General features: G+C 36.8%; 1 protein-coding gene across 6 annotated transcripts in view; it reads left to right on the forward strand.

Annotated features, from left to right (window-relative positions):
• NGLY1 (N-glycanase 1) overlaps nt 1-26,245 on the forward strand; it is a 35,847-nt gene that overhangs the window by 7,724 nt on the left and 1,878 nt on the right. Inside the window, exons 4-14 of one of the 6 annotated variants that reach the window (XR_012672629.1) lie at nt 77-236; nt 3,536-3,758; nt 4,497-4,618; nt 5,031-5,176; nt 5,358-5,468; nt 10,572-10,736; nt 12,062-12,250; nt 15,638-15,815; nt 16,392-16,704; nt 21,842-22,163; nt 23,324-23,972. Coding sequence is in view for 3 of the 6 variants with exons in the window: in XM_075143393.1 (XP_074999494.1) it covers nt 77-236; nt 3,536-3,758; nt 4,497-4,618; nt 5,031-5,176; nt 5,358-5,468; nt 10,572-10,736; nt 12,062-12,250; nt 15,638-15,815; nt 16,368-16,543 (1,470 nt within the window). In the remaining 3 variants the exon portion in view is untranslated. Of the gene's footprint in view, nt 1-76; nt 237-3,535; nt 3,759-4,496; nt 4,619-5,030; nt 5,177-5,357; nt 5,469-10,571; nt 10,737-12,061; nt 12,251-13,244; nt 13,855-15,637; nt 15,816-16,367; nt 21,789-21,841; nt 22,164-23,323; nt 23,973-26,245 lie in introns of those variants that run through there. The other 5 variants (XR_012672628.1, XR_012672630.1, XM_075143393.1 and 2 more) reach the window with 5 other exon arrangements.

The raw sequence follows: 26,245 nt of genomic DNA on the forward strand, positions 1-26,245 counted from the left end.
AAAATAGGAGAGCTTGGTTATTCTGGCTTAAGGTGAAAGTTCATAAATCATCTTGTGACTGAAAATCCTTTTGCAGGCTGCAAATATCCTGAAAACACTTCAAACAAAATTTGAGCATCTTGTATTGATGTATGAGAATCCTTCTATCCAGCAGAAAGCACTAGCTTCAATTCCCCTCCAGCAATTGAAAGGGAAGGCTCAGAAAAAGCTAGCACAAGCTACAAGACTGGACAAAGGTAATGCTACCAAGTTATACTGTATATGAAACTAGAAATATTCTTTCAAACATCTGGATGATGCATATGTCTACTATGCTTTAGGTGTATGGATTTGGTCATATGTCTGCAGGTTCCAAATGCTGTCTCTAAATTAAAATTACCTTCTTTCTAATTTTCCAATTTTCTACTTTTCTCTCTCCTTACTTCTGTTATATTTTTTTATTTCATTTTTGTCATCCATCCTTTACTGCTTTCACGTAGAAATCTTGAACTCTTAATTTCTGAATTAGTAGTTAACAATGCTGGGGAAACAAATGGGGTGAGCATGTACTGTTATATTCTTTGCATCTAGAGTGAAATATATACAACAAGAGGAGAGGCGCTTCTTGTTTGAGTAGTCATTGTTTTGACATTGTCAGAGTGCAATTTTCCCGTACGTACTACAATTCCAAATTCAGAATAAAATTTCAAAATACTGCTTCTCTTTTTAAAGTGATATTATTGATGAGATTTTGCATGAGACCTTTCCAAGACACAGCCTGATATAAAGAATCACCTTTCTTGCTAATGCTTAAATGGATAGGGTTGTTCACATGCCATCCTCTTGGAGCTAGAAGTGAAATGCAGGCATAAATATTTGTGGCATCAGTGGCTAAAATTTATTTTTCTTCATAAATGCGAATTTGTTTTGAATGTACAAAGTCTTTGTCAGTTAAAAATGACATATTTCTATTTTCAAGTGACAGATTTGTTTCAGCAATATAGTGACATTTTACTTGTATGAGGTAAATATAAAAAAAAAAAAACGATCCCAAAACCATATTTAAACCAAAAAATCCTTTTCACTGTGAATCTTTGATAGAAGACTCTGTTTGAAGCAATTCTGCTAACTTGATGGGAGTGCTGTCGATTTGCAAACCAAAAATAAGCTCTTTTAATCTTTTTTATAAATGACTTTGTGATGTCTCACACAGCCACACACTAATATGTAATTGTGCCTTTGGCATTAGGGAACTTTTTGACAATGGATTTTCTTAGTAATTTTTCTCTTTTTATAAAGCTATACTGGGAAGTAGGAAACCACATAAACAAGTACAGAGCGTTCTCATTCAGCAGCATAGGACAATGCAATGGGGAAAAGAGACTTAGCAGTAATAAATGAAAAATATTTCTGTAAAAAGTCCTGTAAAAAGGAAAATAAAGACAAGCATATACCTCTTAGACTCTGCTCTAATTCTGCTCTGCACATTATTAAAAAGGAGAAGGAAGGAGGAGGGTGGTGTTTCCAGGTGCTTCTTCCCAAGCCATCAAGCTGATCTATTCAAAATGGCTTCCAGACCTTAATTTAGATACAAATAAAGCGGAAGGGATGGAACTCCACTGTTCTGGACTGTGCCAGTTTGAAAGCATTTTTGAAGAGCGTTATAGAAACATTCCTTTGGAAAGGGACTGTGTATGAGATGTATGGGTAATTGGCCCTTTCAGCTTCTTTGGTTTATCTGTATTGCTGTATTAAGACTCACCTGTGGGAATAACTGCTTGGTGCTGGGGGACACTTGTTGTTAGGACTTCCCTTAGAATGCATAATAGGCATTTTTGGCTCATAAAGGCTAGGAAGATTATGGTCTTTTGATCAGAAGTACAGACTTTCTTTTACTGTTTCCCTTTACGCCACTTTCCATTAGAAAGATGGATTGTGCAGTCAAAAATAGCTGCATGTCACAGCCAACTGTTTTCTGTTCAAATAAATCACATTCGTCATTCTTTCCATGCAATGTTTTCATGAAGGATTTATTTTACAAACCAAGAGAAGAACATTCATATGATAGCAGTCATATTTTCATAGATGGGTTTGGTTTGTATGTTGTATCCAGGAAAAGAAAAAATGGCATGTACTTGAAATCTTCTCATTTCAGTTTTTAGCAGAAAGTTTGAATATAAAAGCATATCCATTTTGTAAGCAATAACACCTTGTCTCAGTGTTTCAGCACAAATGTTTTTCACATATAATAAGTAAAAATGGAAATTTTACTACAATTAAAAGTCAGGTTTTCTTGCTTTGATTAACAGATGATATTTTCTCATGCGCTTCATGGTCTTGGCAAAGGGTGTTTAATAGAGTTAGGGCCCCCACAGACTCTTTCATACCAAAGACTACTTCAGCTTCAGAGGAAGATGTGAATTGAGCTTAAATAAGTAAAACATACATCTTACCTAGTGTTTCTTCACCATCCTGAAAAAGGAGCGAGTGCACAAATTTGGTGCAACTTCCTTCAACTTCCTTTAAACAGCATTTTTATAAGTTGTTTTTGTATCTTCATATTCACTAGTCAGACCTGTCTGCACTGTGACTACAAGCAAGCTGTGGTACATAAAATAACCAGGTATTAATATCTATAATTGCAGTGTGGCCTAGATGATGGAGTTAATAGGAGGACTTACTTGAATGTTTATGAATCTGAGAAGGAAGACTATCTCTCTGGGCATTGGAGCATAACAGACATTTAAAGACTTTAAGGAGTTAGAAAGGATGGATCTCTTTTGGAAGACTGTATTTTTAAATTTGTTAATTAGGTAAAGTGGGATTGTTTCCAGGTGGTGGAATAGTGACAGTGTGTGAGTAGATTCTAACACCTGTTGTGAACACAGGAAAATGGGCCAGAAGAGTCTGGTGGTCTAGTGTGGTGGAATTGGCTAGAGCAGAAAAATAAAGACATCCTGTGTCTAGCTTGGGTAAGCTGACAAAGGTGTTTATTTGTGGAATTTATAAACAAACTCAACTTTGTTCACATGGTATATGTACATGTTCTATAGTAATTAAGTCATGTTTGTAGAAAGTCTGTTCATATTACACCCGGTTGTCTAGTCTGCTGGTGGTGTCTGGTTCTTTGGGATTATGAAATCAAAGCAATTGTTATTGCTAATTTAATATCTAAGAATAGGAAAAGAATATTTAGGAGCAGAAAAAGAATTAACACACTCTCTCTGAAGCCCTGGAAGAATATGAGGGGCATGAGGAACTTTGCGGGGCCTTACTGTGTATCTAACTTGTTTTCCTGAGCAATTCCTTCTTCTCACTCTAGCTGTAGTGTTTAGGAGTGCATTTTTTTGTTCTTTATATATACAGTTTGATGTTATTCAGTCTTGAGAATTTAGATTTTCTTTTTTGTGTGTGCTTAAGTAACATATGAAGCTTTTTTTATAATGAGACTTAAAAAATGTAATAAAGGCCCAGAGATGGTGATTTATGTAGATACTGGAAAGTTCAACTGAATTATTTTTTCATTTGACCTAACTGTGTTGTGTAAATTTCACAGGTGCACATGTGAATGAAGAGGACTTCTTGTTGTTGGAGCTCTTGGACTGGTTTAAGAATGATTTTTTTCATTGGGTAAATAATCTTCCTTGCAGCAGGTGTGGTGGTCAGACAGAGCCTAAAAGTGACTACCTGTTGCCTACTGATGATGATCTAAGGTGGAATGTCAGTCGAGTGGAAAATCATTACTGCAACCAGTGTCAGTTCTGTAATAGATTCCCAAGGTGAGCATTCAAAGATTTGCGTTGTCTTTTTTCTTGTCTTTCCAGAAACAGCTTTGCATTTGTGTGTTTTGTGAATAAGTGATAAGTTGTTGGTTGAAAGATTAGAGAAGCCGTTTCAAGCAACATGATAGGATGGTTGATGAACCAGCAATTGCTCTATAAAATTAGAGATCTTTAAAAACAAAATATTGCTTTCTTTTACATGGCTTTGTTCTGAATACTTGTCTGATATTCTTCTTATTTTATTTTACTGTTACTTTGATAAAGTACAATTTCTAAATAAAATACATGAATATTGGCATACTATGTAGGTAGGTTTTTGTTATTTCAAGGAAAACTTTCACTTCGATGGGAAATCACAAAGGGTAATGCACATCTTTTGCTGAGTCTATAGCAAAAGGGCAAATATCCAATTTTTTTATAATTCTGCTAACTATCAAAAGGACCATGGTACAAAAATCATATTTTAAAATGAAGTCTAAGTCAATTTTGAAAACTGAAAAAAACAGATTCATTTCAGTGCTGTGGTAAACGTGATGGAGTCATGTGAGTCAAAGTAAAAGTAGCATTCTGCTCGCACTTGTTTTGTGCACTACAGCAATCATTTCCATTGTCTTCTGTGGACTGAGTGGCACTGGAATCTGTTCAAATCATCACAAGGACAGGCGTGATGTAAAGATTTTGAAAGGTGAAATGTATTTTCAAATATTCTGGTTTGGTTTTGTTTTTCTCCTGTAGGTATAACAATCCTGAAAAACTTCTGGAAACCAGATGTGGACGCTGTGGCGAGTGGGCTAACTGTTTTACGCTGTGTTGCAGAGCTGTAGGATTTGAAGCTAGATATGTCTGGGACTGTACAGGTATCAGTATTCTAGAATATCATAATGTTAATACAAACCTATGCAAAATGATATATTTTATGGTTCTCAGATTATATTAGCCATCAGGCAGCATATGAAGTTATGCAGTTCAGCAAACAAAGACAATATAAATTCAATTCCTTGTCTTGCCTGATGAGATGAAATATAGTTCTGCAAGTAAGGTTAGATGATTGACTTCAGAATGTTAGTCTTTAGTTGAATCTAAGGGAACATGATCCTAAGATAGAAAGAGAAAGCTCTGGTAACTTTTCTGAATGTAGATGAACGGAAAACATGTTCTTTCACCCGTTCCTTCATTTAATAAATCGGGAACGGTTACAATATTCTGCAATATTAGAAGAGAGGATCTATCCTTATAATTCATTGTTTATTCTTGGCCTTTGTTATATAGATCATGTGTGGACTGAAGTATATTCTTCATCTCAGAAAAGATGGCTTCATTGTGATCCCTGTGAAAATGTCTGTGATAAACCTCTTCTCTATGAAACTGGGTGGGGAAAGAAGCTCTCCTACATAATTGCATTCTCCAAAGATGAGGTAGGAGCAATTATGTTAATTAAAAACAAACTTGCCCTGAGGCAAGTGTGTGATGGATTTCATCTTAGTGTGATTTCCAGAATTATTATAGAAAAACACACTTGGAGCTAGCCTCTTTAAATGAAGCAAGATACATGGGAATTTTTGGTTGCTTTATTTTCTTCTTCAACTTGTGCTTGAGGTTGTTGATGTCACCTGGAGATACAGCTGTAAGCATGAAGAAGTACTGTCTAGAAGGACAGCACTCAGTGAAGCTACACTACGTGAAACAATTAACGCATTAAATAAAACGGTATGTAACTTTTCTTAAATGGGTTTCTTTAAGTGAAACGTAAGTGTCTTTCCAGAATATGAAGTCCTTGAACAAAGGAATGCATTTGGTAACCTGAGAGGAATGTCCATGCGCTATGGAATGTAAAATGCTGCTAACTATACAGACCTCATTTTACACTGAATATATAAGAATCAGTCACAGTGCTGAACTTAAGGGAAATAAGATAAAGAATGGTATGTAAAAGGATTATCATATTATCTCTTACATAGTCAAATGTGTTTGTATATGCAGTTTTTATATATAATATATATACTGTGTGTATATATGCTTTCTTGATGGCTTTGGAATAGACTTGCGCATCAGCAGATGTTGGGGCTAAACTACAACTGCTGTGTAACTATGTGGACTCCTTGAGGGCGGCTGAGCATTTTCCACATCAATAATGCTATAACTTGAAAACAATAGTATTTATAGTTGTAAAAATGTAGGCCTAACTTGTTTCCTGTGACTTTTTACAAGCTCTAGGAAGTGGGAGGAATGATTCGCAGGCTGTTTCTAAGACTTTCAAGAAGTGTTGATATCAGTAGAGCTTTGGCTCAGAGCCACATGTACTGTTCATGCCTAACGTCCCCAAAACACATGGAGCCATCTGTACCTGCATGTCATAGTCATAGAACCCGAGTGCACTCGGAACTCTCTGCTAAGCTTCTTCCACTCCCTACTTGGGACAGGATGAACTTTTCTTGACTCAATATACGAGAATACCACAAAACCTTGAACCACCTGTAAGGTTCCATTTTGTCCCCACTTCCTTCCAGGGCTAATTCCTGTGCATAGAAACTTTAGTTCCTGTGATAGTATGTAGCTGATGGCTTAATAAACAGATTATGCCTTTTAGAGGCCTGCTGGCTTGAGGGTTACAGCCACACACTAAGAGTGTGAAGAATTGAGCTGGACTTATGATTTGAAGCCCTGGCCTCAAATGTTATATCAGTAATGAAAAATCAGAGTCACATAGCAGAGTGGAGCACTGAGAAGGCTGACCACAGAGTAGCAAAATAAAAGGAGGTAAAGGATCAGAAATTCAAGTTGAGGAATGCATGCGCTTTGTGCAGGGTTGCAGGAATTTAATGGTGTCCGAGCATTGAATCCTTACTGACTACAGAACTGGTCTGAGGGGCCTTTCTTCTGACCTACTGGCAATAGAAACCAGTCACCAGACTCTTCTCTTCCACCAGTTGTCTGTAGGGAGAGATAACCTTGGAAATGAGGCGCTAGTAAGTTGAAAAATTACTCTGTCAAGATTGATGGAATCAGGAAAGTACAGGCAACTGACGCATGGGCTGGCTTGCCTGACCTCCTTCTCGCCTCAATGGTGTTACCATAGGATCATGCTCTGTTTCACTTACAGAAGTCTAGAGATCTCCAGTAAAAAAGTGCATTGCCATCTCCAACAGATGGTGCTGCATGTTGGTCTATTGGCCTGTTTCTTATTTTTTTTCCACCTACTTTATAGGACTGTGGAGCTCATGAGCTGACATGAGCACTTTTCAAACAGAAAGAACAGGCATTCTGGTCATGTTTTAAATGAAAATTTCATTAAAAGCCGAATACAGGGAAGAAAGCTATACACGCACTTCCAAGACGCTCTTGTATTTCTCCTATCTTCCTTTCTCTACACGTGGAAAATCCCAGCCCTTTCTTCTCTATGCTGCACACTTCCCCTACTGCTTTCCAGTATTATTAAAGCTGTCTTGTGATTCTGTTAAAACACCTTTGTCAGTCTTTTTGATGGTATCTTATTCTGAGGAACAACTTACTCTCCCTTTCTACAAGCTGAATGATACTCACACTGCCCTCTTCCCACACACACTTCCTTTTGCCCAGCAGCTGTTCAGAATATGTTTGATTAATTTACTAAGTTGATAATAAATTTAATCCCTGTAAGTAATTGCTCTTACTCCTTTTTTCTTTTGTCTGTTATAGTTGGAATTGGATTTCAGGGACTTAGAGGCAGTTTGCCATCGGATTGCTAAAAGAACAGTTTTTCTTTCTTACATTTGTCCTAGTCAAAGGGCCTTTCCTAAAGTTCACACTAAGGTGACAATGCAGTGGGAATCAAGGGGCATTAAAAAGTTGCTGTCTGAGGATCTCCATGTCGAATTCAGCAGCTTCTGCGGTCAGTAGAGGGGTAAGGCAGCTCACCCCTAGAATGATCAACACATTTTATAGCAGGTTTCCATTACGCTGCTCAATCATAAGTCTCCATTTCAGCTAGTATGCTGTTTCCTTCACTGCAACCTATTCAGCAGCTAACTGATGTAGGCAGAGGCCTCCGCTAACTTTACTAGGAGGGATTATAATCTTGGTATCTTTTGATGCAGAGCTCCAACACTGCATCTTTCAAGTTCAATTCTTCTAAGTTACAACTAAAGAGAAGCACAGTATGCAGTATACATTATCACCTAGACTGCAATGTTAGTGAAAATGGAACCTAAGAGATCAGTATCATGCTTTCCTGCATAAAGAGCAACAGCTCTGGTAATTATTTCTCTGCGTGTCTGTCTGTTTAGTGGCCAAGCAGAGACAACTCAACAGTTCAAAGGATGTTGAGTGACTGTCACTGTTAAATGGAAAAGAGGCAAGGATAACTTAATCTATTCAGTACACTATTTTACTTCTCAGAAATACCATGTGTTTTATTTGGGCCAGGCATTCCTAAATGGGTGTGTAGCCTGCGGATTACCAACCATCTGATATTATTCTATAGTACCATATCACACCCTGACTACAAACTTTTTCTTCACCCACTTTGTATGGGCACTGCCCTATTCCAGTCCATTGTATGTTACCTACAATAGGCAGTGCCCCATTTCAGTCCATTGTATGTTACCCCTGTAGAAAGTGAGGAGAGGACCCTGAACTTTCACTGTCTTCATTGGAAATTGGATGGTGGGGCAGGGAGACAAATTACTTTTTATTTGCTCGAGGCCCCATTTTTTGGTAGTGATTGTGAATGATTATAGCTACAGCCAGGTCAGCTCTTAAAAGGAAAACTAGTAATTTGGGTTGAATTGCGACCATCTCATGGTGATTGATGTGAGCTGAACCAGTATTCCTTGTTTAAAGGTTTGAAATCCAATTTCTACCCTCAAATCTGTTGCTTACCCAGCAGTGGGTCCACTTAAATCACAGGTTATCCATCTCCCAAAACACAGTCCTTCAGGAAGCATCAACAACATAACTTGCATGTGATGCAGAACTGATTTTAAACATACAGTTCTCAACCCCTCTTCCTTCCTATTCCCTTTGTCTGCCAAAGAAAGGCGCGGCCTGAGCATGTATGTAGAGGGTAATACCTTAAGAAAGAACAAAAGCAGGAAGTTTGAGCCATGACAGTTGATAATGGAGTTCTTGGAATCCATTTCAGTACATGAATGCTATTGATGACAATGTCATTTGTAGGAAATGTAGTTACAGGTTTTCCCACTGCAGGCAGTGTTGATCTCTGCAGAGTCTGAGCATTATCCATGTCTTACAGGCTGCTAGCATTGATATGTAAGAGTCTGCTGGGTAGGGGGACATGGCAAGAATTAGCATACTTTACAGTTGAGGAACTTACTAATTTCTTGTATCATACATAGAACAGGCCTGTCTTCTGAAACACCCCTTTTGTGTTGAAGCACTGTTCTTTAACAGTTTTTTTTTTTCAGATACTATTACAACAGCTGCAGAGCAAGGGCAACCAATTCTCAGTGTGGCATCACTAATTTCAGTGGTGATGATCCCTGACACTGGCTTTCCTACATCAAAATGGCTCGAAGAAAATTGTAGATTAGTATTGCTAACTTAGGGTAAGCCATATCAAACTTCCTTTGAGCTGGAGTGAGATCTGTAGTACGGCATATGGATACCCAAAGCGCCCAGGCAAGCGTTGGATTCAGGAAGGCCTGGTGTTTCATGAGGAACTGCTGGAGTCACTGCTTGTCATCCATCAACACAAGCAGAGGTGTATTTCCCCCTTGCTGTGGGAGAGCTGGTATTTGGCAGCTGGAATTTGTTCAGCTGGAGCTGTTTCTCATCATTTCTCTGTATCTACTTTCTTTATCCAGTTCCACATTGTTGTCTGGGACAAAAACCCTTCAAATGCCTTTTTATGATCCCTAATAGCAAAACTTTCTGGGGTCAGGACTGTTTTTGAGATACTTTGGAATACTTATTGGCCTGAAGTTTCAGGTCCTAGTGGGCTGAGTGTGCATGCCTTGGGTGATCACCAAAGTGGGAAAAAAAAGATGATGTGTAATCATTTGCATCAATGTTGAACTTAATTTTCCAACGCTGTGTGGGTGTATCCACAGTTAAGGAAGAAGGCTTCGCATATCAGCTCTGTATATTTGATGTGAAAATCATGGAGACAAAACCCCAGCCTCTCAATGATTTTTTTGTAAATTGTGTACCAAAAAAATGTCCGTAGTTTTATTGATGTGAGCAAAAAAAGCGTGTTATATAATTCTTTCTCTTTTCCACTAATTTACCTGGAAGCGTAGGTGATATGTTTTTCTCAGTTTTCTGATATCTGCAAAAATCTGAATGTCATAGTTTGTTTATGATAGAGTCAGTCACTGTGAAATAACTCTTTCAGAGACTGAATCTTTTGTTTGGGCTTAATCACAAGACCAAGACTGTTGCCAGCCAAATCACTCCACCTTAGAGAAGAAAAATTTGACACAATAATTATGCTTGCTTTCTCTTTCCCCCAAATAATATCAAGAACCGCTACAGTACAGAATACATATGAATAGCTATAAAATATGCTATGAAAGTATTTTATCATGCAAGCAAATGTATTATAAACATAGCTTAAACCTCATTTTAAAAGAAATCCACATAGTTAGTGTATGCAAGTTCACAGAAAAAACATTGCTGTCGAATAACTGTGCAGTTATGACTGATTTATATTTGCACATGTGGTATAAGATTAATGTTTCTAACAGTCAGTCTAGACTTTAAATGTTTGTCTGTTTTTTCAATTCTTTTTTTCCCCATTGGTGTCACTCTAGAGCAGAATTGCAAATACCATTTTTCTGAATTTTTTACTTTGTTTCTTAAATGTATTTTCAGAGACAACAATCTTTGTCAGAAAATAGAAAAAGAGAGCTCTTGGAAAGAACAATTGTGGAGCTTGTTGAATTCATTTCTCCTAAAACGCCTAAACCTGGAGAATACGGTGGAAGGACATCTGGTTCAATGGCTTGGCGAATAGCCAGAGGTGAAATTGGTCCAGAGGTATTTAAATTTTGCACTGGTGACCATCTTAGAGGTAGCTAACTAGAGGTTCTATGATTATGGTCTGCAGAGGAATAGCACTTATGGTAGGTAGCCTACAGATTTAGTTCAAACAGTGAAATGCAAAAACATTAGGTGCAAGTTTGATGTGAATTCAGTAGAGGCCCATAAGAAATTTTTGAGGATTATGGTGGTCTTTTGATTCTAAAAATGTTTGGGAATCCTTGATCTAAAGTGTGTGTGCTCTAAAGTGCTCTTACAAGTTAATAAAAAATACTTCTTTTCCTTCTAATTAGTTACAGTGTGACAGAACTAGAAAGTTTAAGGCAGTTGAAAGCAGTTGGGAAAACTTTAAAAAATGTTTATTTATATTATTAGTTACTATTGGTTAAAGCCTAGAAGCAGGCTTCTACCAACTATTTTTGTTAATAAAACAATGTGGGAACAATTAAGATTGTGTAAATGGAACAATCTCTTAAATAATAAGCTCAATTGATTTTCATACCAATGTTTTTGACTATGTCCGAAAGCAAGATTTTATTTTTAATTATTTTATGCTAAAATACAGTTTCCCAGAACCATAGCCATAGTTAGCTTGAGCAAGCATGCAAAGGTGTGACTTAGCCCATCACTCATTACATCAGTTTTGTAGTGATCCTGTCATATAGAATGACGGACAATCCTAAACAGAACCAGTTAGGTGAAATTAATGAGCTTTGTGGGATTGTTTAAATTTGAGAAACTAAGAGTTTATTTCAGTTCTCCACAGTTCAGAAGATTTAATTTCTGCTTTGCTGAAACTCGTAAGAACAATGACAAATCTTTAAAAAAAAAAAAAATACTGTGAAGTTACGAAGTTTGTACCTTCCGTTTTTTGAAGTTGATTTGTAAACTGTCATATACAAGCTCCTGTATATGATAATCACAGAATTACATTTGCTATTCAAAATAACCATTTACTTATTGATTGTACAACGAATATACTCAACATATAAGTTTTCTATTCCTAGCATGCTAACATCTTACTTAAATTTGCTAATTTTATGTTATTTTGTTAATAATTTACTTCTAAAAGTAATTATGTGAAAATTTTAAAAATAAAATTACTGCTCCCCTCTGGAAAAGGTGCAGGTCTATTGTAGGAAACTGGTTTAAAACTTTTGTTTTGCAGAAACACTTTTGTCCATGACTGCTCTTAAAAATTACATGTTTTTCAGTTGGCAGCAAAACTGAATTAGGAAACCATGGCATGCTGTTTAAAAGTAACATAGTCTTACTGAAATGTATTGGGGAATGAAGGTGCTTGTGTTTTTTGCCTTTTTCAGAAAAGAAAAGAAGTAATTTTTATTCCCTCTGAAAAAGAGAAGACAACTAAACACTTCCACCTCATCTACAATATAGTAGAAGATAGTTATACACGGATTTCCAATAATAATGAAAAAATAAGTGGCTGGGAAACAGGTGTTTGGAAGGCAGAGTCTATTTGGAGAAAGGTTGAAACAGATTGGAAAATGGTAAGGATAACAATTATTAACAGCGTAAAATCTACCATAAAAGTATGACAACTCCAATAAAATAGAAAACTCTTGCCAGTGTTTGGCATCAAAACCTCTCTTGGTGCCTGCAGAATTTAGCTGATATTGGTAAATGTTACTGTTAAGCTTCACATAAGATTATCAGATGATTTAAGAAATTGGAAATAAATTTAGCTTGCCTTTCAGAAAGGATGACCGAATTATCTGCAGTTAGGTAAAATCCTTGCTAAAGCACCAAATTTAAAAAAATGGCCTCCTCCTTCTGCTTTTGGGCAAACGCACAATACTGTTTTATTGAGAAGCAGTACTTCTCTCCAAAAAACGTTTGTGTTGTTGTTTTAGAGAATACCTTTATTAGTGTATCATATCTCTTTGATACACAGCCAAAGGAAGAAATTGTCATCCTAAATATTACAGTTCCATCTGCAAGAAGGCAAAAACCTGTCAGTTATCCAGATTATTGTATACCCTGCCCAGACTCCTTCCCATCTGTCAGGACACTGAGCAGCAGCAGAGTCATATGCTCTAAATCTAAGAAGAGAACTGATGCCTGTAAGATGGGAAGGGATCATTTACTAGCAAAGAGCTTTTCCCGCAACAGCTACCAACTGTGGAATTGAGCATTCCTGTCAGGGACTGTAGCACGTTATTGCGCTCTTCCCCTGATGTTTTACTAGTCTGAAAGGTCTCTGGCCAAATGTTCTTCTAGCTTAGGCAATGGTTTGCTTCCCATTGATGAAAAATGGAGCTAAGTGTATAACTGTCTTCTGAGGTTTTCTGTGCTGGGTCTACACATAACTGACTTGCAAAATGCAATGGGGGAATAGCTTGAAGAGGTTATTCTACATAAAAGAGAAGGAATAAGGGAAGAAACTGGAGAATAATATAAAAGATTTTACAACAGGGTAGGCTAATAGGAAAAGAGAAGTAACAAAAACTGAGAATGAGGGACAACTGTTTTCTGCTTCCCTAGGATCTGCTAAAAGTCTGAGCACTTGTATCTTGAAGTCTCCAATGATCAGTCATCCTCACTTTTGCAAGAAACATATTGTCTTTGCACTGAAACCTATTACGAGTCTGCTGTTCTGCTCAGCTCTACTAATCAGATAAAACAGGCAGGGACCAATCCATAAGACCAGGCAGAAAGACTTTACCCTTGTATTCAACAGCACCTCAATTTTTCTAGATAAAGGATGAGAGGATGGCCTTGAGAAATTAGGAACTACAGATCCAGGTATATCTCAGGCTTCTGGGTAAGGCATGTTAGTTCTAGAGGGATAGCATCCTGCAGAATGTCTGTGTATGAATCTAAAATGACATTTCATTGGGGATTGTTTGTATTATGGGAGACAGCAGAAGGAAAGGTTGTCTGGGGTTTGCATGTTCTTTTTGTAACGCCTCTAGTAGATCTGCAAGATACAGATTTGGAGTTTGATTCAGCAGCTGTCTGAGAAACTTACTGGCCAAAGGAGCCTTCACAGAAATATTTTGTTTATCATTTACTATGTGATGAATGGAAAGGAATGGAAATGTAAAAGCCACAGTAAAGGTAACTATAGGTATTAGTCCAGGAGTAACAGAAAAGAACCATCAGTTACGTATTCTGTCTTAGCAATGTTGTTGATCAAAATGATTCAGATAAATGATCATCTTGGCCAATCTGATAGTAGCCATCTCCGTCGCATTTTCTTGCTATTCAGTGTCACTTGACGTTATGGTGCAAAACTCTTAACAGGTACAAAACACAAATTTAATCAGGTTACCCAGAGATAACTTGGCATCCAGGGTTCAAACAAGTAGACCACAGCAGGTGATAATAAGAATGTAAGAACTTGTAGATCTGAAATCCATGGGTTTCTGAAAGCTTTTCCAGAAGAATTGCTCCAGTGGAAGAGAATTTGAATGAGTCCTTTTTTTTTTTTTTTCCTTTCTCTTTTTCCCTGAATTCAGACTTTTTTCAAATAATACTGGAAAAAGAGTAGCCGGATGTGGAAGTTAGAGGACAGTCAAAAAGACACAAAAGGAAACTTTAACTTCTGCTTTTCTGATTGAATGCTTGGATATTATAATGGAAGATGAGACAGGCTAATGTTTTAGTTTTTATCCCTAAAAGCCTATGTTTAGTGCACCTCAACCAAGTGGTAATTAATGGAGTATGGTGGCTGCCTTACCTCAAGTATGGCAATTCAGTAGGATTTGATCAAGGGAAACCTCTTACTAGAACTAGCTGAGGTACTTAAAAAAATTGTGTGGAGATCAGCACTTTCATGAACATTAAGATTATATTCACATGAAAGCAGGTTAAATTGTTACATTTTCATAGGTAATCTTCAGTGTAACACCTCACATCTTTGGGGGTTTTTAGCTTTCTTAAACATGAGAATTAACATTTTTATGCCTGATGCATACTAACACTAAAATTCTGTTTTATAGTCTGTCAATGATATTTCTATATTCGGGTGGGATCTTTAATAAAACATACTACTGTGTTTTATTATCATTTTATTCAGGGTTGGTCTTTCTAGATTAAAAACTAAAGAGCTATCGAGGTCCATTCAGTATGACATTAATCAGAAGCCTGGACATGACAGAATTTTGATAACTTTTCTTAACTAACGATTCTAAAAGGATCATGGCAGTTTTGACTCTTTGATCTGTAATGTCCGTTATCTTGGATTGCTGATAATAGATGCTAGACTTGAAAGGATCATCGGACGCTTATTACAAAATTCTTATGAGGATTCATAGTAGCTTTAATGGATGTTAACGTATGAGCTTGACTGTTCAGCCAGGTGAAGTTTAGAACAGCATTGGGACTACATTAAGTTATGCAAATGTCTAACAGTTCATATAATGTTAATACAGGATTTATATATGGCTAGCATGTATGATTTGCTTTAGCCAAGACATGTCAAGTCCTAGGAGAAGTGGTGTGCAGCCAGCAGCCACATCTGAATAATCCAAAATATTGATTACACAGTTTTCTTCATCAGCACTACTGAACAATGAAAATGAAACCATGTGTGGGCCTGTGCGTTTATACAAAAAAACAGAAGTCTGCTTTTTCTAAAATAATAATCTTAGGTATTTTTGTGGCTTAAACTTTACCAAGCATGTTGAGATAGATTAGTGTTCCCTAGTGAAGGACTATGAACATGTACAATTACCTAACTGTGGAATAGACTTAAGGATTCAGAACGAGATTATATACAAAATTGTACTATGTACAGTTTTAAAGGTTCGGAGTCTTCATAAAGAATGAAAGTGTGTTATCTTAAGATTTTATGTCCTTGTTACAGTGATTAATTAGATGTGTGTTCATCATGTCAGTTTTTGACATGCTGACTATGTCTTCTTTCCATTCAGGTTTATTTAGCCCGAAAAGAGGGGTCATCCTCTGCTTCCATCAGCTGGAAGTTTGAGTGCAAGTCAGTTGGTCTAAAAATAGATAACATTTCAATTAGGACAAGCAGTCAGACATTTCAGAGTGGAAGAATAAAGTGGAGACTTTGCTCTCCAACAGCAGAAATTGCTCTGATAGGAGGTAAGTGTGGAATTTAAATAATCGTAGTAAATCTATCATGCAGCAAAGGTGTAACTGGAAATAAATAGTTTATGTGGAGAGAGCACTGTGCAAATACTAAAAATTAAATGCAAATGCATTTTGACTTTTCCAACTCAGTCTTTCTTAGCAAGGTCAAGAAAATACTGTGCATTTAATCAAAATTGGTACAAAGAACTGGTACAAAGCCCAGTTTTATTAATACACACAGCCCTACCTGCAACAGAGCAGGGTTAGCAAGAACACAGAGTGGATTCAAGATACTTCTGTGTTTTACTAGGAAGGATAGATGCTTCTGTGTGCGGTGGCTTCAATCCTGACTAGGTCCTCTGAGCACGAGCACTAAACAAATATTAACTAAAAATTTGCTGCTGTTTTTTTTGTTTTCCTGCCACTGATTGACAGGTGAATTTGAGTAGTTGCAACTGAGATCCTTAAACATTCATTGCAAGTTACCCTTTTTAACATGCATTCTAGCATTATATGCTGTCTGGAGCAGTGGCTTACTGAATTGTTTATCATTTCCTCCAATAGATAAAAATCTTTGCTCCTATTCAGATTTTTCTGGTGCGACGGAAGTTATGTTGGGAGCAATTCTACATGGAGGGGATGGTGAAGCTGCATGGCAACACACACAGCTGTTTAGAGACAGCTTAACAGGATGTGGGGAAAATTGCTTGGAGATAATTATCAAACTCAGTGACCTCTGAGAACCTGAACTAAAGACATGTTCTTTGGATTCCTTGAAGATGTTATACCATGGATACAACATGAAGATTTGGTTGGCAGTTCCTGTTCATCCTGCTGGCAGCTTATTTCCTGTTTCACTGCTTCGATTTAGCCAACTTGAAACTGCACGTGTATTGAATAGGTAAACGTCACAATGAAAACCTCTTCGCTTTAAAAACAAACACCAAAATTAAGGGATTGAACCATTAAATACCCTCTTCTTAAACTTTATGATGAAAAGAAAACAGTTTTTAGGAAGCAAAACATGATCGTAAAAGCACAGAGCAATTGTAAGCTATTTTAATTTGGAGTTTTGGGGTTGGCGTGCTGGGTTTTTTTTTTTACTCCTTGGAAAAACAGTTTGAATTCCATTTTCCTATTACAACAGAAGCTTGTGATGATTTTAAAAGATTTTAAAGAATAATTGAAGACAGACATTTTAAGAGAAAAATATGATTTTATGTAATAACTAGAAGAGCTGAAATTAAGATAAATATGGAAGCAATCTTAAAATGATCTTGTTATATATCTAAGTATTAAACTTGCATTTAATACCTAGAAATGTTTGGAAATATGATGGTGTGCTAGGAAAATAAACTAATTTTGAAAGAAATGTTCATTATGTACCTAAAATTGTCATGGCCTGTGATATGAAATTGAGACTTAAAACTGAGTAAGAATATCAGATTTTTTTTCTATGAAAAAATAGATTATTCATTATAAATACTTCTTAATTATATAAATTCAAATTTGCCCACTTCTAAAAAGATTTATTAAATGTGTAGGTTGAAATTACTTTTTAAGCTCTTGTCTTGAGTGGCTTTGAATGCTTTTCCCAAATTTGATGTAAAAGTGTATACAGCTTTTCTGTTCCTTAATGCAGCACTTAAATTTCTTTGCATTGAGTATAATAAAAACTGCCACCCAGAAGATGTCAGATGTAGTAGTGCTGTGAATAAAGTGAATGTTCAGATTAGATAGTCTTTATCAGAGAATTTGAAGAGGGCTATGGCTGGATTGTACAAGAAATTTTCTATTATAGGACTATAATGCAAAGTTCAAATTATAGTTTTATTTTAAAATAAGTTAAAATTAGAGGTGACGTTATCAAGATCAGTGTTTTTAAAGCTTTTTGTTCCTTTTTTTTGACCCTTCCAACCACTATATTGTTTTGAAATTATTGTCAAAAATAACTTACATTGAAATAAATGTTTGCTGACTGTCCAACAAATCTAAGCAAATATAAGACTATTCAGATTTTGTTAGGAAACTGCATATGCACAGTGAGCGTAGGCATCAAAATTATACCGCAGACATCTTAAAAAGTAGTAGATCATGGCAGATCAGGCGTGACAGAATGATGTATGATAGATTATATACTTTGCTTCAGAACGTAAATTGACATTTTGAGGGGGATTAGAAAGAGATAGTCTCACTCCCTTAATACAGAACAACACCGTGACAGGGAACTGTATGGAAGGGTGTTCGTCTACACTTGACTAATGCAAAGTGAATTTGCCAGTGTCCATTCAAAACTCTTCCTGTATTTAGTTTCAGCTAAATGCTAGTTCTGAGATTTTGAGTGGGAACCTAACAGAAAAGTATTTTAGACTAATCTGCACTATGTTGGAAGAAACTAGGCAAAAAAAGAAGACATGGTGACACCAATTAACAAAAATGTTTCCACTTCATGATTTTGATAGCTGAAAAAGATACTGCTTTAAAACAGAAATTATTTCTTGCATCGTATTACTTAAAATGGAGGACTATGAGGAATTGCTGAACAGCTTAACTGCATTTGATAATTTGAAAGCAGAAGGCAGAATAAATTTAAAGATAGTAAGATAAAAGTAATTTTCTCACAATTTTGGTCAGAATCTCTGGGGGCAGAGTAAAAGCTGCAGATTACAGTTTGAGTGGATGATTTTAAGTTGAGTAGTTGAAGTCCATTATTAAAATGTTTGAATGAATTAAAAAGATTGAAAAATGCCTCGCCAATCTAATTAATCAAGAAGTACTTCTTTAATGTAAGATTACATGTAATGAATGAAAGTGCTTATTTTAGGAAAGAATTAATGAGTAAAAACTTCAGACTGAATAGACCTAATCTGAAAAAGTTAAATGGAACTCCTTCGGGTGTCTTTTGGAGTACCCTATCATGCATAAGCTGTTTTAAAGGCACTAATTTTCTTTGTTGATCTCTATTTCAGTGCAACTCTTAATAAATTTTTAGTTATTTTTTGAAACCAGAGGTGATTCCTCATCAATAGTTGCTTAATAATAACTTACCGTATCCTGAATTTGCAATATTATATGGTGGAAAGATCTGTTCTGCAATGTGCTCTAAAAGTATGGGTATTAAGTTATGCTGGCAATGATACGATACTGGTTGAGTTGTAGGAGATCTTGATCAGGGCATATGTAGCTAAAAGTCAGTGCTTACTCAGCTTCTTAGAAGTTTGAGGAGGGGAAGGTTAAATGGGGAAAGAAAAAATACTGTTGATGAGAAATGTATGACTTAATGTCAATATAGGTAAAACCAGCAATGTTTTCTAGAATTCAGTTTAGTTTGGTGCGTTTTAAAGAATTACTAGCTGTCCAGTGTGCTATGGGTGCCTTCCAAAGCTGCACTGAGATGTAACAGTGAAATCGTTTCAATCAAATTTTATATAAATACTGTACTATCCCATTAATGGTTGCAAACTAATTTTGGAGTGCATGGTTTCTAACAGAACTGTGTGGGAGCCTGTGCACAGAATTCCTCCTTTCAAACAAATATTTGTTGTAGTGTACTGTTGTCTCTCTACAGTTGATCATACAGCTGTTTATTTCTTCATATCCTGTTTTGACTCTGAATGCTGCATGCAGAATAGCAACCGCTCATGGCAACCCACAAAATTGTAGTAGTAATTTCCTACACCCCAGGAAGTTGCTGGGAAAATGTATCTTTAAAACATATGAAGGAAGCCCCTTGTAGGCAGTGTAGAGAGAAAGCACAGGTATACAGGAATCAAGCAAACTTCAGTATAAGTTATATACTTGCACTGAGAAATAGAGTAATGAAAATTATCTCATCTGATCCTGTGTGATAATCTGTCGCCTTTACTCATCAGTTATCCACAGAAGATTTTTCACATATAGTGGCTTAGATGTGAGATGTAATCCCTATTACGTGCAACATCAGGAAATGTAGAACACTAAAAATAAAGTATGTTGGTCTCCATAGCACAGTGGAATGAAAACAGATGGTAGGCAGCACATATGGCTGCCAGAAGCTGGGAACACCCATTTGCAGAGTTCTTGCAGCTCAAAACAAAACAAGCCAAAACAAAGGAACTCCGAGGGGGGCAGAGATTGTTCCGGGCAGATATCAGGATATCCGTCCTCTTCTCCACGCCCACACTCCCCATCTCTTTACCTTTGGTTGCTTAAGCTAGGAATCGAAGTATACTACCAGTTAAGAATTTGATGTGCCTTCTTAGTATTTGGCAAAATTTAGCATTTGTGAAGTACAGGCACTATTTAAAATAAATCTCTAATTTCCACCATAGGTTCGAACCTCTGGTTTTGGACAAAATTTAAGATTTTGCCAGTGTTCTGTAAGCAATTCAACAGCTTTAAAAATGTGTCAATGTTCAAAGAAGCTCTGTATCACTTCTTCATATCATATGGAGGGTCAAGAAGCAAATTACAGACAGGTGACTTCCTTAAATGCAGTTGATGGAATAGACCTAGGTCCTATCTATACTTTGAATATTTTTTAAAAGCTATTCAACATTATTGGCAGTAGTTCAGCTTACTTTGTGCTAGCTCTTAAGGTTCTTCTATGGGGTACTATCATTGCCAGCAGTGCATTCCCTTGCAGCTTATGGCCTCTCTAAACAATAATCAGTGATACTATGTTTGGTCACATAGTGTTGTCAGTGTGGGTAGAATGAAAGAGTAATAGCACTAATATCTGGGATAAGCTTATGCTTTATGCTAATCTTGAAATCTTGAATATTTAACCCAAGCTATAGGACAGTAAAGAGACCAAAAAAAAAAAAAAAAAGGTCTTTAGTAGGTTGATATGGTTTCTTCTTCCCTGAAGTAATTAATTTCAGGAGCAGAATTTTGAGACCTTCTATGCTATAATAATGGCACTTAGGAATGGCCAAGTAACAAGCCAAAGTCAAACAGCCTCAAGTATCTGTATTTTAATTGTACAGATATTGTGCAATGTGTAAGGGTCTAAATATGACTGTCTGCCTGTCTGAATAAGAGAACAGCTCTTTTTCCTTTGTTTAGATTTTTATGTTTATTCTTGGGCTTTGTTTTTTTATGGTAAGCTTTGTAATTAGGCTATTAGCTTCGTTTATGATTAGCCTGCTTCAGTTTCTGCAGCTTTATCTTTTTCTACACATTTCCATCTAATTTAAAATACATTTTAATTTGCTTTTAATTTATATAGAGGTTTGCAACTGTATGGTAAATATACTATGACAAAAATTAAGTTAGTTTCTTTACTTTTATTTGGTAAGAGGAGACAAAAGGGATAGATTAAAAATATTCAAACTCAGCATAAAAAAAATAAAAAGCAATAGTAATTAAAACTGATGACACCCAGAAACCAACAAAAATACCAGGACTTAATAAAATTTAATGGGGAAAGAAAATGTACTACATGGACTACATCAGCTAGTGCTGGCAAAAGTAACTTTCACGATTGACCCTGTTTTTGAGATGTTTTTCTATGCGCTCATTTATATTTAGGTCACTGAAATTTTCAGTAGACGAAAAATGCTCAGAATAGTGAACAGCATTTTTGAAAAGCAGTCTAAGATTTAAGGAATATCCGTTTTTAAACGTATTTTATTTTTACTAGTCTAAGCTATAGAAATAATCTTAAAATTAAGAACAGCCTCCTACTACTTAATATAGATTCATTCCTTTCTTTGTTCACTGAATAATCTGGGTCTTTCATTTTGAAAAAAATGTGTTTAGTGACATAGTAACCAAGACTTTTAAGAGCACGCTATCTGTAATGATTGTGAGATTTCAGTGTGGCATTGAGCACCTACTTGAGAGACTTGAAGGACTGAGTCTTAAGTACTGGCTAGCTATGACCTTCTGTTAGAGATCTTATAAGTGGGGGGAAAAGATGATTTCATTATGCATTTTGATTGTAATGTTTCAGTTTTATGTTCTGTTAATTTGATCCTTTTATTACATAATGCTGTGTGTTATTTCCTATCCTTGGAACTTCAGTAATATAATGTGTGTCTCCCATATCCTTGAAGTCCCAGGGGAACATATTTTCCTCCCAGAAAATCAACTAGCAGCTTACCTCTCTCACAATCAGGAGGAAGTACTGGACTTATTTTAGATAAGCACTTCGGATAACAATATACAGACTCCCTTGTGAAACAGTCATAAGGAAACCAGCTGATATAAGAAAATGAAGACATCCAAAAGCAATGTTTAAGCAAACTCTTAGTAAAGTAGGTGGAAGAGTTGATCACGGCCTCTTAGAGCAGATGGAAACAGCAGCAAAGTACAGAATGGAAAGAAAGTGACTCTCTTCTTCCCTCTGCATTACCATTGTGATGAGAAGAATAGAAGGTAATGTAATATATGTGTGTCCATGCTTGCATTACATCAAAACTCAAAATAACGTAGTTAAACTGCAGCAGTTTTTGCTTTTAGCTGAAGCATCAAGGAAATATATGGTACATTAAATAAAAGTTCCCCACTGGCAAAAAGATGTAAAACTTTATTGGCCAGAAGGGAAGTGCCTGTTTGTGGACTGCATTAAGAATTCTGGAGCTGTTCTGGTTTGGTTTAGTAAGAAGCATGCCCCAAACTGTTTTTGATTTGGATGTTTGCTTTTGTTCGGTTGTTCGGGTAGGAGTTTCTGCCTAAGTACACTTACTGATTTCCATCATGTTAGCAATGATAGTTTCAAAGAAAATAGGCCAAAAAAAAATTAAAATAACAGATTGGAATTAAAAAACCCTCCACAATGGAGGTAGCAGCGCAAACAGGAGGTGTTAGAGGCTGCAGTTTTATTTTAACACTCAAGAAAAGAGTAAGGTCAGGTTAATGCTGGTAAATGAATGTCAAATTTGCATCATTTGGGTGTTTGTTTAGCAAACTAACTTTCATTTTTTTATAAATCAAATATTATTTGAAAGGAAGTATTATCATCATGGAGCCTTACAAAGGCAAACAGTGCCCTAAGCAAGTTCTTGCTCAAGTGTCAGAACTATGTATGAACTACCTTTATAAGAAGTTGTCTCAGCCCCTGACAGTACTGTTAGTAGTGTCAGTTATTTCTCTACTTCAAAGTCAGTATTTGATAATTTTTTTTTTTAAATATAAATCCATTTCATTTTTTTTAACAAAGGAGTGAAAACCCAGGGTTCACCTTCAGTGCAACAGACATTGCAATTTTTCTTGACTATGCACTGTGACTAGCTATATTCTGCAACTTTATTTTAAAGTTTTGTTTCAGATTTTTAAGGCTTGCCGGTAATTCATATTTGCACACTAGTTTATTGCTGAAAAAGAATTAATGAATGACAAAAAGATACGAAGAAATGGGCGTTCGTCCAATCCCAATACATAAATAACCTTCTGAAGACACAAGAAGATTTACATGCATTTCTGGCCCACAGAAACAAAATCCATGGTAGGAAACAGACATTAAAGAGAAACAAGCACTCGCCAGAGTACATTTACCTTTTTTTTTAAACTTTTTATTACATTTACTTCACATACAGGACTGATTACTGGTCATGTGAGGAAATTCAGCCCTTTGCAAATATTCAGTGAAAAATACAGCGTCCATCTGTGAACAGAGCGTGGAGGCAACATGTATGCTAGTGAAAGAGTGGTTGAAAGATCGGGTATGTGGAAAAAGAGAAAAGGAAATAAAAATTCATTTTTAAAGAACAGGAGATTTACTGGGATGTGATAGCAAATTCAGTGGAAATCAACTAGAACCTACTATACTCCAAGAACTGAACATTAAATCCATAACTGGGGAATATTTTATTGAAAAAGTTGTATGGAAGAGGCACTCCAGTCATGTAGTGTTACTGGTGAGTCACGCAGGAGTCACCACTAGCAGTACTGATCAGTGGATTTTGTATTTAATACATATTAGAATGAGAAAAACAGCACTGTAACATAGGATTAGTTATATTAGTTATAAGATGGACGTATTCTACAGTGCAGCATAATCAGATGCTTTGGCCATCTTTTGGAAGATTCCCTTGATTAACGTGTGATATCAGTTACCTCCTGGGGTAACCTTTTGTCTTCACTGTTAAAAGCCCTTCCAAGTTTCCCTTCTTCTAAACTAATGGTTTTCATCCTTTGAAGCAGCCTCTGCAGTGGAGATCAAGGCAACTTTCAAATGAGTCACAGGTAAGATATGGAGGCTTCCACACCATGCCTGGATTCTGTCCTTTTCTTGCTTCCCGTGTATCGCAGGCTGTTACTCCAGCCCCATACAGCCTCCATGCATTCCCCAGCTCGTGATAGCTGCTGTTGCTTCTTCGCTGGCGGGCAGTGGGAGAAAGCAAGCCGTGAGGATGACAGTAACATATTCTGCTGAGTGAGTTCCTTGAATGTGGTCCTCTGAATCTGCCATGGCCATCATTGCTGCGACATTTTGTCCACCTACTTTTATCATTTTAGTTCCTATTTGCTTTTTGTGTCCGTCCCCCCGCTTCACACCCATGGTATATTCACAGGACAACTGACTCCTCGTCCCTTATCATTCCAATATTGTGTCCCTCAGTAATCATCCTTTGCTCTGGTATCCTCCTATGTTCCCAGCATCATTGCAGTTCCCAGCAGGTCTACTGGCCATCAACCTCAGCCTGCTGCAGGCCTGGTAACATAGGCCTTTCCTCACATGTTTTTGAGACTCATTGTCATCCAGGCGCCTGGGAGGTGAGGGATGTGGTGTAAGGTGCCCTCAAAGCAGGGGAAAGAGAAGCAGCAGTCATTCTAAAAGACACATGTTAGGGCCATCATTAGAACCTCATCCTTTAGTATGTTTATGCGTATAGTTCAAAAGGGCAATGATGCTCCCGACCAAATTAAATCAGCAGATTTTACTTGGGAAAATTGTTCCTCACACCTCGTAGAAACATTACAGAAGAACAGCTGTAGAAATTGCACCGGAAACCCAAAGAACTGTTGTACATTATGTTTGCATGCTGCGCTATGGATATCTGTTGTAAGGATATGAATGCTGTTAAACTTTCAATTTAACTCCAGAGGATGACCCAAACAAAAACTGAGTTGAGAATAATATTTTTATTTCATGTCTTTCTGAAGGATTAACTATTGCTTTTTATAATCTGCAAAGACCTGTAAGAGTGAAAATGCAAAGCATAGCATCCAACCCATTAACATGCTAATTCATTTAGAGGGAATTTTAAAAGTAGTTTCACCTATTATAATATTTGCATCTTCATGCTACTCTGTTAAGAACCTGTTAAGCAAGCCGTGTCCCTAGCATAGTTAACAAGCCTGGAGGGAGCACCAACCTTACGGATCATAGGATGTCCTGTCATGAACAGCATGGGAGTAGCGCAGATCAAGGGCGGAATGATGGGCGCTGCCATCCTCGTTCTGCTCATGAAATGCAGTATTTGATAACTGATCATAAATTAGCAGGGAAGATTTAAACATTAAATGGAAGCTGGAGAGAGGCTTGGGAGTGCTATGTTCTGCGTGTGCGCTCCCTGGGAGTATATCTGTTGTAATGGGCGGCCTGGGAACATTGCGTGCTGTGCTGCGCTACGGAGCCGTTCGGCTTTGTGCTTAAAAGCAGTCGTGCTGGTTTGGTGAAGCAGCTTAGAGCTGGAGCGTGTGCCTTGGGTTATGTTGGATTGTTGTAGCTTGTGCTGCGTTCCCGTGGGTCGGTTAATGTGCCTGCATATATGGCCTGTAACTGTGCTCTGCCTTTATGGTAACCTGAGAGTGGGCACGGTTCCTGCTTTGCTGTACTTTAACAACAACTGTCAAAAAAGAAGGGATTGTTGTTTGCTTTGACTTCAGTTCTGCAAGCCACTCAAAATTAGTAGCTTTCAGTATTTGGGAAAACGGATGTTCTGATTAGAAAGCTGAGGAAAACTTTACATTTTATTTTGAGAATTAAATGTCACAACGAACAATACATATGTAATTGACCTCTTAAAATTTAGCGATTCTGTGACTTCAAGAAATTTCATTGTGTTGTCAGTCTTTATGCTAGTGTGCTCTTTCATCATTATTGCTCATGTCCCAGAGAACTGAGTCCAGAATATTTTGAGAGAAGTTACAGGAAATAATGAGCAACTGAAAAAAAACAGGTTAGCAAACCTGACGAATTCACATGCATGCCCTTGGAACTAGCAGATGCCTTTTCAATAAATTAAGGGTAAGATGTAAAGTAAAAAAGGAGCTTCCGTGCTTCCCTATCATGAGTCACAACAGAGAAGAGAACTTGGCAGAAAAATGTCATGTTCAGTAGAGTGTCCAATATGTCTCAAAAGGTACGTGAACATAGAAGAACCTGTAAAAATATCTGTGTCTTTGGGTAAAGAGCTAACTTCACTACTTTTTAGAACTCGCTACAAGATAAATGGGATTCTGATACTTAGTGTCAAAAAAGTTTCCAAAAATACTAGGAAAGATACTGATAC

Source organism: Calonectris borealis, chromosome 2, assembly GCF_964195595.1.
Source record: "Calonectris borealis chromosome 2, bCalBor7.hap1.2, whole genome shotgun sequence".
In the NCBI taxonomy this organism is placed as follows: domain Eukaryota; kingdom Metazoa; phylum Chordata; class Aves; order Procellariiformes; family Procellariidae; genus Calonectris; species Calonectris borealis.